The sequence below is a fragment of the Talpa europaea genome, assembly GCF_964194135.1.
Source record: "Talpa europaea genome assembly, chromosome: 5".
NCBI classification, from domain to species: Eukaryota; Metazoa; Chordata; class Mammalia; order Eulipotyphla; family Talpidae; genus Talpa; species Talpa europaea.
Genome location: NC_140071.1, coordinates 143,436,793 through 143,451,612, shown reverse-complemented (window position 1 = coordinate 143,451,612; position 14,820 = coordinate 143,436,793). Strand labels below are relative to the sequence as shown.

The following is a 14,820-nucleotide window of genomic DNA, read 5'->3' as shown; positions in this document are numbered from 1 at the left end:
TTTATTTCTCTCCTTTGTCAACAACAGAGAGAGACAATCGCTGACAGGACGGCCAGGGCTGGTGCTTGCAAGGCCCTCGAGGCCGCCTCTTCGCTGAAGAGTCAGGCAGGTAATGTGGCCAGTGTTCCTGAGCGGCCCCGCTGCCTGGGCTGTCCCCGGGGCCCCGGGCGCCTGGGAGGTGGCTAGGGGGGAGGGAGCCCTTCCCCGGCTGGGCCGTCCACTCCTGCTGCGTCTGCCTGGAGCCCATCTGCTGCTCCGCCCGCTCAGCGCTCTTGTTTTCAGTATAAAATAGTGCAAAAGAAGTGGCTGGACCAGGTGACGGGGCCCGTTCGGTGTCCCAGCTCCTCGCGCGTGTTGGGCGAGTGTGGAAGCTAGCGGGGCGCTGTGGGGGCTGGGGGGTGCCGGCTGCCCTCCACCAATCCTGCTCTGGCACACGCCCCGCTGAGAGTTGCCGCCTCCTGCCCCACCCACCGGTGCCAATGGAAGCAGTGGCTCTGGGGCGGTGCAGCCCGCGTGCCCAGCCAGCTGCTCGCGGGGCTGCTCTGCGCAGGCTGGTGCCAGAGGACCCTGGCGGGGGGCGGGGCGCAGTGCTGCCCCAGCTTGTGGTTCTGGGGCCACCTGACATGCAGGGTCCAGCTCACCTGCTGTTGCTGACACCCGGATTCGTTCACGATGAGGCGTTAGAACCTCAGTAAAGTCACAGAGCAGCAGGGCCGCTTTTAGGGTCTCCTGCATTAACAGGGTGATCTTCGGGCAGTGAAGGTACTGAGGGTTTGAGATTTCAAACTGTATAAGCCAAAATTACTTTACAGCAACAAAAAACCTGTCTGACGCGTGCAAACCACTGAAGAAGCGGAACCGGGCCCCCGCGGCAGCGCCTGCATCTCTGGTGCTCAGCAAGAGCTCGTCCCCCTCCGCGTCCCTCACTGAGAACGAGGTAAAACGCGGGACGGCAAGCACGCGATCGCCCGGGCCCTCTAGCTGCCTCAGTTGGGGGGTGAGCCAGGGCAGCCTTGACGGGCGTGGCGGTGCTGGTGCCCACGAGGCAGGCGAGTCTCGGGGTTGCTCTGCTCTGTGGCGCTGGCTGCCTGAGCCCTCGGTATGAGCACACGCGTGTGCGCTGGTGCTGCCACCGCTTAGCACACGTGCAGCCTGTCCTCAGCCCGAGGCCCAGGCGCCTGCCTGGGCTCCTCCACGAGAAGGGGGCCTGCTCTGCCCTGGGGACGCATATGTCGGCCAAACTGACGCCGGTTGGGGTGCACACAGGCCCGCCACAGCCCCTGGGCCCCGGTGGGGCTCACAGAGGGTGTCCCCGGTACTCTGAGATTTGCTCCTGTGCTGCTGACATTTTCTTGGACCGGGAGTATTGAGGGGAGTCAGCCCGGGTGGCCGCTCCGGCCTGCTGTGCTGGCCAAGTCCGCGGCGGGAGCCATGGCCGGCAAGGCTGTCCCGGCATCGCATCCCACCTCTGGCCGCTCCAGCTGACCTGACATCCCTTTCCTGCCCGGTGCGGAGGGGCACTGGCTGGTCTGTGGGCTCCGGTCCCAGTGGCTGCTCTTCAGGGGCTTGTTTCCAGACATCGGTCTCTCGCGGCCGAGTCCCAGGGTCTCCCGCACATGCAGCGTGGCCACGTGCAGGCTCGGGGACGCTGGCTCCGGCTTTCCAGAGCAGAGGGAGGCGGGGAGGGAGGGGTCGGCGAGAGGGCGGCCCTCCGATCTGGCTGCCCCGGGTCCCTCTCTCAGCCTCCCTTGCGCCCCTGAGGGGAGCCCGGGGTCTGGGCGGGGGGCGCAGCGGGCAGGGCACTGTGGGATACCTGCTGGCATGCCGGCTGCCCACCGAGCGGGCCCGCCCGGCACTCCTGGCGTTTGGGGTGTAGGTCTCTGAGCGGGTTTACATTGGGGCACATTCTAGAAAAGGCAGGGGAGCCCGCCCCCGAGCTTCCAGAAGCTTACTGACGCAGGACGCTGCAGCTGCCGCGCAGAATGTCTCCTTCCTCCGCTCTCGTCCGGGCTCAGGCCGGCGGCCCAGGAAGCTGGGTGACAGGTGGCCTGTGGCTCGGGCAGCCCCAGGGAGGCAGCTGCCCCTCCGGGCCTCTTTTGCTTGAGTCGGCCTCTTGGTTTAGAGAAATTTTAAGTGAATTTTTCTTGCATCGTATTTTTTTAGTCGGTTGAGTTTGCAATTGTATGTGGTCAGATACAAAGGCCGCTGGGTCCTGTCTGCTGTCCCCTGCCCTAAGTTGTGTGCCCTGCGGTTTCTGTGGGTGCCTGCAGGCACGCCCTCCAGGAGGTGGCACAGGCTGTGGCAGTGGCGCCCTCACTACGCGTGGGCTTCTGCCCCGGGGCTGGGCGGGCACGTGGGGAGTTGGCCCTTGCTCCAGGGCTGCGAGGCTGGGCAGGCGGCGGGCGGGCACTCCTGTGCGCTCGAGCGAGGTGCTGCCTGGTGCCTGCTCCTCCCAGGGCACCGTTCCCACGGCCAGGCCTTTTCCCGCAGGCCCTCTGGTGTCGCGTGTGGCGACCGTCCCTCACCATTGTTGGGGGTTGTCTCCCTAGTCAGAGCCACGCGGGGGAGGGGGGCGGGCGGGGCCCAGCGGGGGGCTAGCTGGCCCGGGAGTGGCTGTGTGGTTTCTGCCCTGTCCTCTGGGTCACGCGCCCTCCGCAGGCGTCCATCTCGCCCCTGCCGCCCTAGAGGGAATGGCCGCAGGCGCCAAGCTCTGCCGCTGCTCCCAAGCCCCGCGCGGTGGGCGCAGCCCCTGCATGCCAGGCCGCGAGGAGCAATGTGATTTAAGTGTCTGTAACCTCGTTTCTTGTTCCCTCAGTAGCGCAGACTCTTATTTTTCTCGCCTTCACTGGTGACAGCTTTTGTGGGAGCCCACACCAGCCAAGTTGGACTTGAACCCCGCCGCCCTGTGCTGCACTTAAATGGCTAAAACCCAAGGACGCCGCTGCGGGGCGCCCCGTCCTGCACACTAAGGGACCCGCCTCGGGCGTGCCAGGAGGAGGTGTGGTGATCTGTCTTTGTGGGTATTAATAGACATACACAGTGAAGAGAACAGATAACAAATGTTAAGACACAGGTAAGATACCGGATCCAGGCCATGCGGTCAGCCACGTCCATGTCATGGTGGGAGCACGCCCATGCGCCCGTGGCCGCGCGGCCCGCGTCAGAGGAGGCCCGGCTGCCCGCCCCGCGCTGGGGGCTGGCCCTGCGGGGGCCCTTTTCTCCTCCGGTTCGTACTGATTTTTTATCGCAAAACGTCAGCCTCTGTACCTTCCGAGCAGAAGGAGCAGCTCGTGGGAGAGGAGCCGCCTGCCGCGGGCCCGGCGCTGGGACCTCAGTGCTGCAGGCCAGCCCCGCCCTCCAGCGTGAAAGGCCATTTTGATTCTGCCTTTTTCTACCGAGTAGTTGACGATGACACTAGATGTAGTGGGTTTGTGGGATGACCCCGTCCAGCACCGTTGTGATAGTGTAGCCTGCGCTCTGACTTGGCGACGCCACGGGGCGCCACACCCCGTCATTCTCGCCCAGCACGTCCTCGGCTGTCTGTGGGCATCTGGGGGTGGCCGCGTGCTCCGCGCCGGCCCGGGGTGCCTGCGTCGGGGTGCGCATGCTTGCATGGCAAAGCCGGCCACCCTTGGCGCGTGGGCATGTGCTGTGGACGCCTCCGGCGGGCCCCGCAGCCACCGTGTCCTGACCGCTGAGTAGTGCATGTCCAGCACCTCGGGCGCCGGGCGCCTCGCGGGGTGCCGCAGTTCCATGTTGTGACAATGATGGTTTAACAATAAAAATCACAAAATCATCCTCATTCCATTTCTATCCAAAAGTACAAGTCGTGCTTTGGCATGAGAAGCGGCGCTCCGAGCTGCTGCACGGGGGGGACCAGGCGCGCGGCAGGCCCCAGGCCGGACGGGGTGGGGGGCTGTGCGAACCGGTGGGTCGTGCTGGTCCCTCAGGACCCCGAGGGGCCCACGCAACACTGCAAAGCCGTGAGAAAGCGGCCGTGCGAGGACGGTCCGGGTCCAGCATGACCCCGCGCCTGGGGCTCCAGAGGGGCTTTGCCAGGCCTGGCGCTGGGTGAGTGGACGGCCCCGAGGGCGAGGCCGTGTCCTCTCCCTGCTCAGCGGTGCTGCTCAGCTGGGGCAGGCCTCGCCCCTGGGTGTCGGGGGAGCCGCGCGGTCAGTGCCCTGCAGGCCCGGGCGCAGGCTGGCTGGCGGAGGAGCAGCGTCCCGGAGCCCCGCGGCTTCCTGGGGGAGGGGCGTCGGGGGGGGGCGCCTGTGCTGGGGGAGCTGAGAGGCGTGCAGTCGTGTGTCTGCCCAGAGTCTGGGGCCGCGACGCGACATGGTCACGGCCCCTCCTCTTTGAGGGCTGGAGGGCAGGGTTGGTCCCGGTCTCAGTGATCAGGCGTGGGAGGCTGACTGAGCTGGCCCTGCTGCCCCGGGCCGCCCTGCACATGCCCGCCTGCCAGCCCAGGTGGTGAGGAGAAGGCCTGCACCTGCCGGCAGGGCGCATGGGGCAGGCGTCTGGAGACGCAGGTGCTCCCGGGAGGCCCTGGGCTGGTGTATCCACGTGGAGTGACATCTGCCTGTGGCTGTGGGGACATGCGGGGCGGCCTGGTGCTCTGGGCACCGTGCAGCCATTGGCTCGGCCCTGCAGCCCACGGCCACCCCTGGTTGAAAGAGGCTGCTCCTAAAGCGTGACCAGGGACTCGGCGGGGCCTCAGGCACAGGGGCTGAGTTGGGAGGTCGCCGTAGGGTGCGGGGTCCCCAGGACAGGGCTCTGCTTGGCGCCGAGCCCCCCAGGCGGCTCCAGCCCCTGGCCTCTGCACCGTCCCCACGCGGCTCGGGCGGGGCCCGTGGACCCCAGCCTTCAGTGGCCAGATGCTGACCGCAGTGCCCGAGTGGCTAGGCCCGAGGGCAGAGGTGGAGCTGCCCGGGGGTGCCGGGTGGGCGAGCGTCCTCTGGAGGCCCTTCTCAGAAGCGTTCTAGAGAGGAAGGAAAGCGAGACTGAGTGAACGGCTGACATCCAGGTCGGAGGTTTGTCTGTCACGGGCGTGAAACTGCAATGCCCGGAGCAGAGGCCTGGGCCGGGCGGGGCGTGTGGCGGTGGGGGCTCCCCCGGCCAGAGAGGTCCCGGCCCCAGGGCTGCGCTTTTAAAGGAAATGCACTGACTCCTCCCTTTTGGGATTTTTTGGGGCGGTGACATTGGTGTGGCTTCCCGCGGTGCCATTTTCAGCCGGGAGAGCACACGTGGCTGTTGATCGCTGGCCGGGTTGGGAGCCGCTGTCCTGGCCTGCAGCAGGACCTGGGACCGTGCGGCCTCCAGGCGGCGGCTTCCCTTTGGAGCATCCTTGCTGGGGAGGCCCCCCCAGCCCCCGCAGCTCCGCGCCCGTTGGCCTCGTCCCGAGGAGGCCTGGCACATGCTGGGCCTATAGTCACGGGGATCCTGGGGGTGCTCTGAGGGCCCTGGAGGTGCGGCGCGTCTTCATGTGTGGTGGGTGGGGTCAGGCCAGCCGGGGCACTCGGCCACTGTGGTGGAGCTGGCCACGCGGTGACTGCCGAGGGTGCTGCCCCGCCGGGCCCTGCCCCAGCTGCCCACTCAGGGGAGGCCGCTGCGGGGACACGCTGGGGGGGGTGGTCCGTGCTCACACGGGAGGCACGGGGCCGGGCAGCCAGGGAACTCTGGGGGCGTCAGTGTAGACGGTCGCGTGTGAGGGGATGGACGACTGGCACAGAAGTGACTGGACTCTCTGACGCGCGCTGCCCGCTGGCCTGTTGGGGCCATTGCTGAGCCCGGCCCGTGCACCCCAGAGACAGAGCTTCACGCTGCCGTTTTCCTTTGCAAAAGCGTAGCCAGAAGTGGAAATGTTGTCAGTTTACAGACTGTTTATTGTTCACGGCCTGTAACTGTGTTTCAAAATCCATGTAGTGGCAACTTGTGAGGGGCTTGGCTTGTCAGACGCGGCCTGTACAGCAGCGCCCCGAGGGCCTGTGTCGCCCCAAGAGGCGCCCCGTTTCTCACAGTCGGTTGGGACGTGCTCACGAGCCCGCGCCCTGGCAGCGGAGCAGGTAGAGAGAGCGGTGGGCTCCGGAGAACGCCGGAGTCAGGAGCTTGGCGCCCGAGAGGAGGGCGCGGCCTGGCGTCTCGAGTGCCTGGCGCGGGCGGAGTGGACGTAGCCGTCCCAGACCGAGAGGCGGGCGCCGGCGGGGCGCTGCCCACAGACGCGGCCCGAGTCGGCAGTCGCCCGCGCCGCCCCCACGGCTCCTGTGGCCGCGGACGCTGTCTCCCTGGAACGTGCTGGCTGTTCTGTAAATCTCAAATAAAAGGTGCTGTTCCTCCCCGTGAGCCCGGACTGTCTGTGTCTTCTGTCTCTCCCCACGCACGTCGTCTTTATTTCTAGCTTCGACTCCGCCGAGCCCACGACGAGGGCGGAGCAGGCCCAGACTCTCCCGAGCCTGGTGAGGGCCGGGGCCCCTTCCCGATGGCCCGTCTGGCGCCATCCGACGTGGGCCGACTCACAGGGCCTTTCTCGCTGCTGGTGCTGGCGCGCCCGGGGCTGTGTCCGGGCGGTGGGCAGCCCTCGGCGAGCAGGCCAGCAGTGACGCTCTGTGACTAGCGTCCAGCCTTGAGGCCGCGCCACCCTACCGGGAAGGGGAGGCCTCATGAGGCTGTGTTGTGGGACGCGCCGAGGGGGAGGGCCGCACAACTGTCCCCACGCCAGGGAGCGCCAGCAGGCCCCAGCCTCAGAGCCGTGCCCAGGCCCTGCCCTCCCCCTCGCGCCTCACCCAGAGGAGCATTGAGGAGCCTGTGCGGCCTCTGCGGGCGGCGGCCTGTGGGGCGTGTTGGTGAAGGAAATCAGACGGTGGCGCAGCCGATTGTGCTCCCGGCAGGGGAGCCCTTGGCGTTGCCCAGAAGGCCTCAGCGTCCCCCCGGGCCGCGCCCGTGTCGCCGAGCGTGACGTGCGGCAGGGCTTCTGGCTGAAGATATGCCGGTCTGGGGCGGCTGCGGGCGGGCGCGTGTGTGGGCCGAGGTGGCGGGGGGCTCGAGGACCCACACCTGTCTCTCGGGACCTCTGCCCACCACGAGTGTCCACAGAGGCGGCCACTGTCTTGCTCTGCCCCGCGGGGCAGCCAGGCGGGGGGACGTGCTCCTGGCTGGCGCGGCCTGGCAGCTGCGGTGCTTACCCAGGCCCTGGTGTCCGAGGCTGAACGAGGTGTCCCCACTGAGAGGGCCTGTTGCTGCCTCCCCAAGTGCCGCCCACGCCCCGTGACCCCTTGTTCTGCTACTAGTGAACTGTCATCCCCCTCCCGCTCCCCCAGGTCTCGGACGGCCCCGGTGATGAGCCCCCGGAGTCCCCATACGAGAGTGCGGATGAGACGCAGACCGAAGTCTCCGCCTCATCGAAAAGGTCAGAACGAGGAGGCGCCGCCAAGAAGGAGTACGTGTGTCAGGTGAGGGAGGCGGCCGGGCGGCCCGTGGGGCGGGGAGACTGCGCCCACCCTCTGCCCGCCCCCCCACCCCGTGTGGGTGACTCTGGTCTCTGTGAGCCGTTTCCCTGACCGTGCGGCCTGCGCTGGGCAGCCCCACTCAGACCGCTCTCCCGCCCCGCAGCTGTGTGAGAAGACTGGTGGCCTGCTGCTCTGCCAGGGCCCCTGCTGTGGGGCCTTCCACCCGGCCTGCCTGGGCCTGGCTCGGAGACCAGAGGGCCGCTTCACCTGCCACGCATGCGCCTCAGGCAAGTGCCCAGCTCCGGTCCTGCGTGTGGCCAGGGGTCTGCTCGGCGCCCCTAGCCGCCCTATAGGGCCATCCGGGCTCTCCCAGCACGGTCTCCTGTAGGGGCCACGCAGGCCTGGCCCTGCCTCTGGGGCCTCCCGTTCACAGCCGGACCTGGACTTTACTGACTCCTGACCGCATCCTAGTCAGCAGGGCACCTGCGACCTCGCGGCCAGTTTCCAGGCTCCTGTCTGGGGCACTGGCCTGCCGTGGCCCCAGCGGCTCTTCCCGTGGTTCCTCCGCCCTCTGCGGGGCCCTTGCTTCAGGCCTCTCGCTCACGGGTGGGGCCTCTCGGGCGCCTGTGTCCAGGGGCAGCTGCGTCACCCTCGCTGGCCAGGTCTCCTGGGGCTGCGGTGCTGAGGCTGTGGCCTGACCACAGCCCTCACACCCCCAGGCGTCCATGCATGCTTTGTGTGCAAGGAGAGCCGGGCGGGCGTGAAGCGCTGCGCTGTGTCTCAGTGTGGGAAGTTCTACCATGAGGCCTGCGTGAGGAAGTTCCCGCTGACCGTGTTTGAGAGCCGCGGCTTCCGCTGCCCCCTGCACAGCTGTGTGAGCTGCCATGCGACCAACCCGGCCCACCCACGGCCGAGCAAAGGTGCGTCTGCCGTCCCCCCCCCGCCCCGCCTGTGGAGACCTCGGTACTGTCCCGCTGGGTTCTGCTCGCTCTGGTTTTCACGGCGCGCGCGTGAGGAGGTCGCGAGAGCTGTCTGGCTGCGTTGCTTCAGGCCAGGCTTGGGCCTGCCCAGACAGGCCTGGCTCCCTGGCCAGCGGTGTCTCCTGGGGAGGGCTGTGCGCTCGGCCTGGCCGCCTGGGACGAGGTTTCCAGTCTCCGTGGTTGCATGGGCTGGGCCTGGGCCCGCCCTCCAGCTGCACCACCTGCCTCTGCCCCTAGGGAGGATGATGCGGTGTGTCCGCTGCCCTGTGGCCTACCACGGTGGGGACGCCTGCCTGGCTGCAGGCTGCTCCGTGATCGCCTCCAACAGCATCGTCTGCACGGCCCACTTCACCGCTAGCAAGGGCAAGCGGCACCACGCCCACGTCAACGTGAGCTGGTGCTTCGTGTGCTCCAAGGGTGAGCGGCTGGGCCCCTGCGGCGGGGGTGGGGGTGGGGGTGGGGGGCGGGGGCTGGCCTGAGCGCACCTCTCCGCAGGGGGCAGCCTGCTGTGCTGCGAGTCCTGCCCGGCTGCCTTCCACCCCGACTGCCTGAGCATCGACATGCCGGACGGCAGCTGGTTCTGCGGCGACTGCAGGGCCGGGAAGAGGCTGCACTTCCAGGACGTGGTCTGGGTCAAGCTCGGGAACTACAGGTGTGGGGGGCGCCCGCGGCCCGTGTCTCGCTGCTCACTGTGTTCTGTTTGCAGTGCTTGACGTGTTGACGCCGTTGTCACTCTCTCTGAAGAGTCTGTGAATCCTGTTTTTAATATTTATAATAGATGGTGGCCGGCAGAAGTTTGCCATCCCAAAAATGTTCCCCCAAATATTCAGAAAATGAAGCACGAGATTGGAGAATTCCCTGTGTTTTTCTTTGGGTCTAAAGATTATTACTGGACGCATCAGGCACGAGTGTTCCCGTACATGGAAGGGGACCGGGGCAGCCGCCACCACGGGGTCAGAGGGATCGGAAGAGTCTTCAAAAACGGTACGGAGATGCCCAGAGGGCGCGCGGCGCCTGGAACCTTTGCCCGCCTGGTTTCTGCGGGACGCTTGGGCTGAGCCTTGTGTCTGTGCTTTAAATTAGGAGAGCAGGTTGGTGGCTGGGGGCGAGGTGCCGGGAGGCCCTGCTGCTCAGCCGCCGCCCCGTCGCTCGAGGGCGCCCGTGCTGTTGGCAAGGCGCAGTCTGTGCCAGCCCCAGGTCCACCCTGGGTCCTGCAGGCGGCGGGTAGAGGAGACCTGCCTCACCGGGCGCAGGGCGGGAGGTGGAAGGCCAGGACGGCGGGGACACAGCTGGGATGCGGCTGTGTGCGGGGTGCCCGGGCTGGGCTGCGGGTGAGAGCAGGGGCGGCGGCCCTGAGAGCTCTGCCCTCCCACTGCGCACCAGGCCCTCGGATGCAAGACAATGTGTGGGCATCGGAGCCTTCATGGTCATTAGACAGGAGGGCTGGAGGGCAAGGGGCCGCCCTGGGCAGGGCGCCCTCCCCCGTCCTCGCGCGTCTCCCGTGTCACATTCCGCACAGCGAGTCCCTCATGCAGAGGCCTGGCCGGGCGTCCTCCAAGCCTGCGGGCGCTGTGCGGCCTTAGGGACACCTGCCTCCCAGGGGTTCCGTGGCCTTGGCTTGTCCGGAGGCTGGAAGCCCCGCCGAGCAGTGGGGGGACGCTGAGCGTGACCCACAGCACAGCGCACATGGGGCGTCCCCCCCTCTGCGCCCTCACGCTTGTTTCGTTGCCTTCAGCACTGCAAGAAGCCGAAGCGCGTTTTCGAGAAATCAAACTTCAAAGGGAGGCCAGAGAGACGCAGGAGAGCGAGCGCAAGCCCCCCCCCTACAAGCACATCAAGGTAGGAGCGACTGCGCGCGGGGGCCCTCACGTGCAGGGGCACACCCTCGGGCCACGGGCAGCTGGCAAGGCCGGCACCGCCGGGGCAAGTGTGTCCTTTCCATGAAAGGCCGGGCGGCCAGAGCCGGGGTGGGATGAGCCACCTCCCTGCGCCCGCGCTCCCAGGGCTGAGGCGTCGCCACGGCGGAGGGGCCTGGCCAGGCTGCTTTGGGGGCGGGCGGCGGGAGAGCCGCCCCTCGGGCTGGGCAGCTGCGAGTGGGGGACACCTGCTCTGCACTGATCTCCGCTAAGGGTCTTGTCGGAAGGCCCTGGAGGTGGGATTGCCCGCCAGAGCGCTGGAAACCCTGAGATCCCTGAAGCAAGTCCCTGGCTGTCCCCGGAGCGCAGTTCTGCCTCGCAGCTGCGGAGGCGCCGTCAGCTCACTCTCCCGAGGCCTGGGCGCAGCTCCGTGCCCCCTGCAGTCGCTGTGGAGCATGGGGCAGAGGCAGCCCTGTTGCCGCCCGGGGTGTGCCCTGCGCCCACGTGCTCGAGGCACCCAGAGCCCGCTGCACGGTGGGGACCCTGCGTCCGCCGTCGCCGCCCGGTGCAGGTGCAGGCCCCGACGGTGCCTCCCTCCGCAGGTGAACAAGCCGTATGGGAAGGTGCAGATCTACACGGCCGACATCTCCGAGATCCCCAAGTGCAACTGCAAGCCCACGGACGAGAGCCCCTGTGGCGCCGACTCCGAGTGCCTGAACCGCATGCTGATGTTCGAGTGCCACCCGCAGGTGTGCCCTGCGGGCGCGGCCTGCCAGAACCAGTGCTTCTCCAAGCGCCAGTACCCCGAGACCAAGGTCATCAAGACCGACGGCAAAGGCTGGGGCCTGGTCGCCAAGAGAGACATCAGGAAGGTGCGTGCCAGCCCCGCGCTCCTGCCCTTCCCGGCCCGAGAGCCGCGCGTTCCCTGAGCAGGACCCTCTGGGCACCGCAGCTGGCCCTTGGGCGATGGCCGTGAAGGGATCCGGCAAGACGCAGGAGTCCCGAAAACCTGTCTTTGGTCAAATTTTTTTTGTTTTTTAAAGATTTATTTATGCGCACAGGAGCTGGGGTGCAGGCCGGAGGCGGGGGAGGGGGTGAGAGAACTCCCCAGAGACAGGGGGGAGCAGAACAGGCGGATCCACTGCTGAGGGGAGCGGCGGGGAGCCAGGAGAGGTCTGCTGCGCCCTGTGGGCAGCTCCCTGGCCGGGGCTGGCACTCAGCAGCAGGGGCTATGGACAGCGCTGAGACTGTAATCCCTGCGCTCCCAGGGAGGCCCCTGGTCAGAATTTCGGCGGTTGCTTTGGTAAAGCAAGAGCTTTTGAGGGGCCGCTTGGCTCACGGGGTAACCCCAGCTCTGTGCAGGCCTGAGCCCTTTGTGTGCCGAGGCCTCACGAGGCTGCCCCGTTCAGAGGCCAGGGGCCTGCTGGTGGCAGGGTGGGGGTGCTGCGTCCACAGCCTGACCCAGCCTGGGTGTGGCCAGGCCAGCAGGCCTCAGAGCCGGTTCCTCCCCTGGCGACAGCTCTGAAGCCCTTCCCCTGGGGCCGTGGGGCTCGCAAACCCCGAGGGCGCCCCCGCCCGTTCGAGGCGGCTGCGGCTGCTGTAACGCGCAGCCCCACCTGGGTCCGCGGCCCGCTGATCTCACCGCGCGCTGCCGGCTTGCAGGGGGAGTTCGTGAACGAGTACGTGGGCGAGCTCATCGACGAGGAGGAGTGCATGGCGCGCATCCGGCGCGCGCACGAGAACGACATCACGCACTTCTACATGCTCACCATCGACAAGGTACGGCCGCCCCCGCGGAGCCCCTCGGCCCGCGCGCCGTCCGTCCTGCCCGGCACGCCGGGAGCGCTGCCTGTCCCGGGGGGGCGTGTCAGATGCGCTGGCCGGGAGCAGGAGGACGTGCGGGCTCGCGGCCGTGCGCCTCTCGCTTGCAGAGCAGCATTTTGTGGGCTCGCGGTACTTGCTTGAGGCCCAGGTGGACGACTGTTTGGCGGGCAGGGCAGCGCGAGGGGCCAGGGTTCCCAGAGGGCGGGCAGGTGATGGTGAGCAGGCGGGCGGTGCAGGGCTGCAGCCTGCCAGGCAGGCCCCCAGGGGGCTCCTGTGCTGCCGCTGTGGAGAGCAGGCATCTTGGTTGTTGGCCCCTGCCGGCAGGCCCGGCCCCAGGGGCAGCTCCTCGAGGCTCATCTGCCGCCAGCAGGGCGGACAGAGCGCGGCTCCACTGTTGGCCCCAGTCTCACGTCCCGCGGGAACCCTGGTTGCGGCAGACAGCAGCACGCGAGGCAGAGAGGCTGGCGCGGGAGTGAGGCTGTGGCCGGGGCTGCCGGACGAGCCCTGGGCTCTTGGTGCTTCCTGCTGGGTGGCCGGCAGGGGCGGCATGTGTGTGTGGCCGGCGCCATTGCCGTGTTCTGTTCTTAGTGGGTTTGAGGCTTTGTGAAATAATTGATTAGGAGATGCGGGTCCTGGACTAGAGCACCGGCCGTGTGCCGCCTCCGGCCCCGCTGGGCGCCCCACCTCGCCCTCAGGCCTCCTGCGGGAGGCGGGTGCTGGCATCCCTGGCAGGCGGAGCAGGGGTTTCCAAATGAGCAGAAAACCCAGAAGGGCACCTGCAGATGAAAGAGGAGCATCTGTCCGAGCCCCGTGACACCCTCAGGACACCCAGGTGGGATGGCAGGTGGGGAGCGGACGGTGCCGCTGTGAGGAATGGCAGCTCCTAGGTCACCCCACGTGGGGCAGTGGGGCTTGGGTTCTGCCTCTCCCGCGGGACCGCCCTCGGCCTGCTCAGCGCAGCCTGACAGCAGCGGGGGCTGACCGCCTCTCTGGGCCTGCCACGCTGTGGCCTCAGGGACGGCTGGTGGCCTCACCCGAGTCGGTAGCTTATCCTGTTTTTTGAGGGTTGCAAGACAAGTTGTTCTATTAAAAGCTGAAACCCTTGCGTGCTGTAAAAAATGCTAAATTGATTCTTTTTAACACACAATGCTGCCTGAGCTGCTGAGGCCTATTGCACCTGAATGAAGAAAAGGTAAAGCTTAGGACACACGAGACTCTTCAAGAAGTCTCTCAAGTATTTTCCATAACAATAAAACAAGCAAAAATTTAAGTCCTACGTAAATGTTATCAAGTACAATAGGACATCTCCGTAAAGACACAGCTTCTGATGAGATCCTGAGGTAGTGATGAGACTGACTCTGAAAGAAAATATGACATAAGATGTTGGAAATGGTTGATGCCTTTAAATGGTGGGTGCCTTTAAACCTCCCGCAGGAGGTTTAGAGGTCACAAGAAAAGAATAAGACCTCTCAATCAGGCAGATTTCAACAAACAGCTAAAACTGGGAGTGACACATGATCACTAAAATCAACGCCATAGACGGGCTATGAAAAATTATCTAGAGAAAGTTGCTAAAGTAGACTAAAGCAAAAAGAAAATCTAGACTGCAGCAAAGAAGGATGAAAATTATAGTAGAAACTAAGAGACATAGGAAATTCAATTGCTCACTAGAAGAAAAGACAGAATTACGGGAGAGATAATGTCAAAAAGGAATTTCTTGTAATCTGTGATGTGTCATCTTACTCATGAAATTGACCAAGTTTCAAGCAGGATAAATAAGAGTGAATCATATGCTTAGATAAACCAAGCAGGTCAGGTAACAGAGACTCGACGATTAGAAGAAACAGAGAGAAAATAATCGCCATGTTCCAGGGAATGCAGAGAGTGTTCGGATTTCTTGGAGTGTGGCAGAAGCCAGAAGACACACTGCCCTCCCTGAGTGTTCAGGGGAGATCGCTTAACTCTGCCACACTCTCACTCCAAAGACTGGGGGAGCAGACACGATGCGGCAAAGGAAGTGCTGCCGGAGAAAGCATGAGATGCTGAAGGAATGCTGACGTGCGGGTGCGTGGGCCCAGCTGGACGTGGGGTCTACGGCATGATGATGCAGGACGGGGCTTGGCGTGAGGGACACTGAATCCTGATGGCTGCAGAGGGCATCAGAAGCAATGTGAGGCACTAGTGAGACGCTTGTCTTGTGAGGATGGAGAGAAGAGGTTTTATTGACTTTATGGTGCGTCAGAATCTCACGTAAAGCTAACGAGAAGCCACTAAACAAGTCAAAGGAAAGACGTACCTTCCACATCATTCAAGAGTGAGAGGGTGCATTAAAAAAGTAGAAATTGGATTAGAGATATTAGAAGTAAAAAGGAAAAGTGATGGTAATGAGAAAGCGTGATTGAAAAAAGACAAATCTGTCAACCATCACAGTAAATGTAAACGGCTTAAATTTTTAGACTAAGAATCAAGATTGAGACGGGCTACGATTCCAGAGTCCAGTGTGAAGAGCCAGGCTGGCGGTGACGCACAGAAACAGGCAAGGGCGCCGGGCATGTTGTGCGCCTGACATGTGGCCCCCACGGCCCCAAAGTGGGACGCGAGTGGAGATTAGAATAAATTCATCACTAGTGTCCAGGAATCAGAACTAATCAAGTTGGAGTGCCAAAGCACATCTGGAGTAACAGCAAGTGTTGCTCCTGATGGACTGCCATGGTGGCC

The 14,820-nt window shown here is 65.1% G+C and overlaps 1 protein-coding gene across 2 annotated transcripts in view; it reads left to right on the top strand.

Moving 5' to 3' along the window:
* Positions 1-14,820, top strand: part of NSD2 (nuclear receptor binding SET domain protein 2) — a gene marked incomplete at both ends in the record, with an annotated part of 28,809 nt that overhangs the window by 11,394 nt on the left and 2,595 nt on the right. The window contains 11 exons of one of the 2 annotated variants that reach the window (XM_084233510.1): positions 28-109; positions 813-937; positions 7,314-7,445; positions 7,606-7,729; positions 8,162-8,362; positions 8,660-8,839; positions 8,918-9,074; positions 9,201-9,406; positions 10,158-10,261; positions 10,881-11,150; positions 11,941-12,057. In XM_084233510.1, the coding sequence (XP_084089636.1) occupies positions 28-109; positions 813-937; positions 7,314-7,445; positions 7,606-7,729; positions 8,162-8,362; positions 8,660-8,839; positions 8,918-9,074; positions 9,201-9,406; positions 10,158-10,261; positions 10,881-11,150; positions 11,941-12,057 (1,698 nt within the window). Of the gene's footprint in view, positions 1-27; positions 110-812; positions 938-2,855; positions 3,018-7,313; positions 7,446-7,605; positions 7,730-8,161; positions 8,363-8,659; positions 8,840-8,917; positions 9,075-9,200; positions 9,407-10,157; positions 10,262-10,880; positions 11,151-11,940; positions 12,058-14,820 lie in introns of those variants that run through there. The other variant, XM_084233511.1, reaches the window with a different exon arrangement.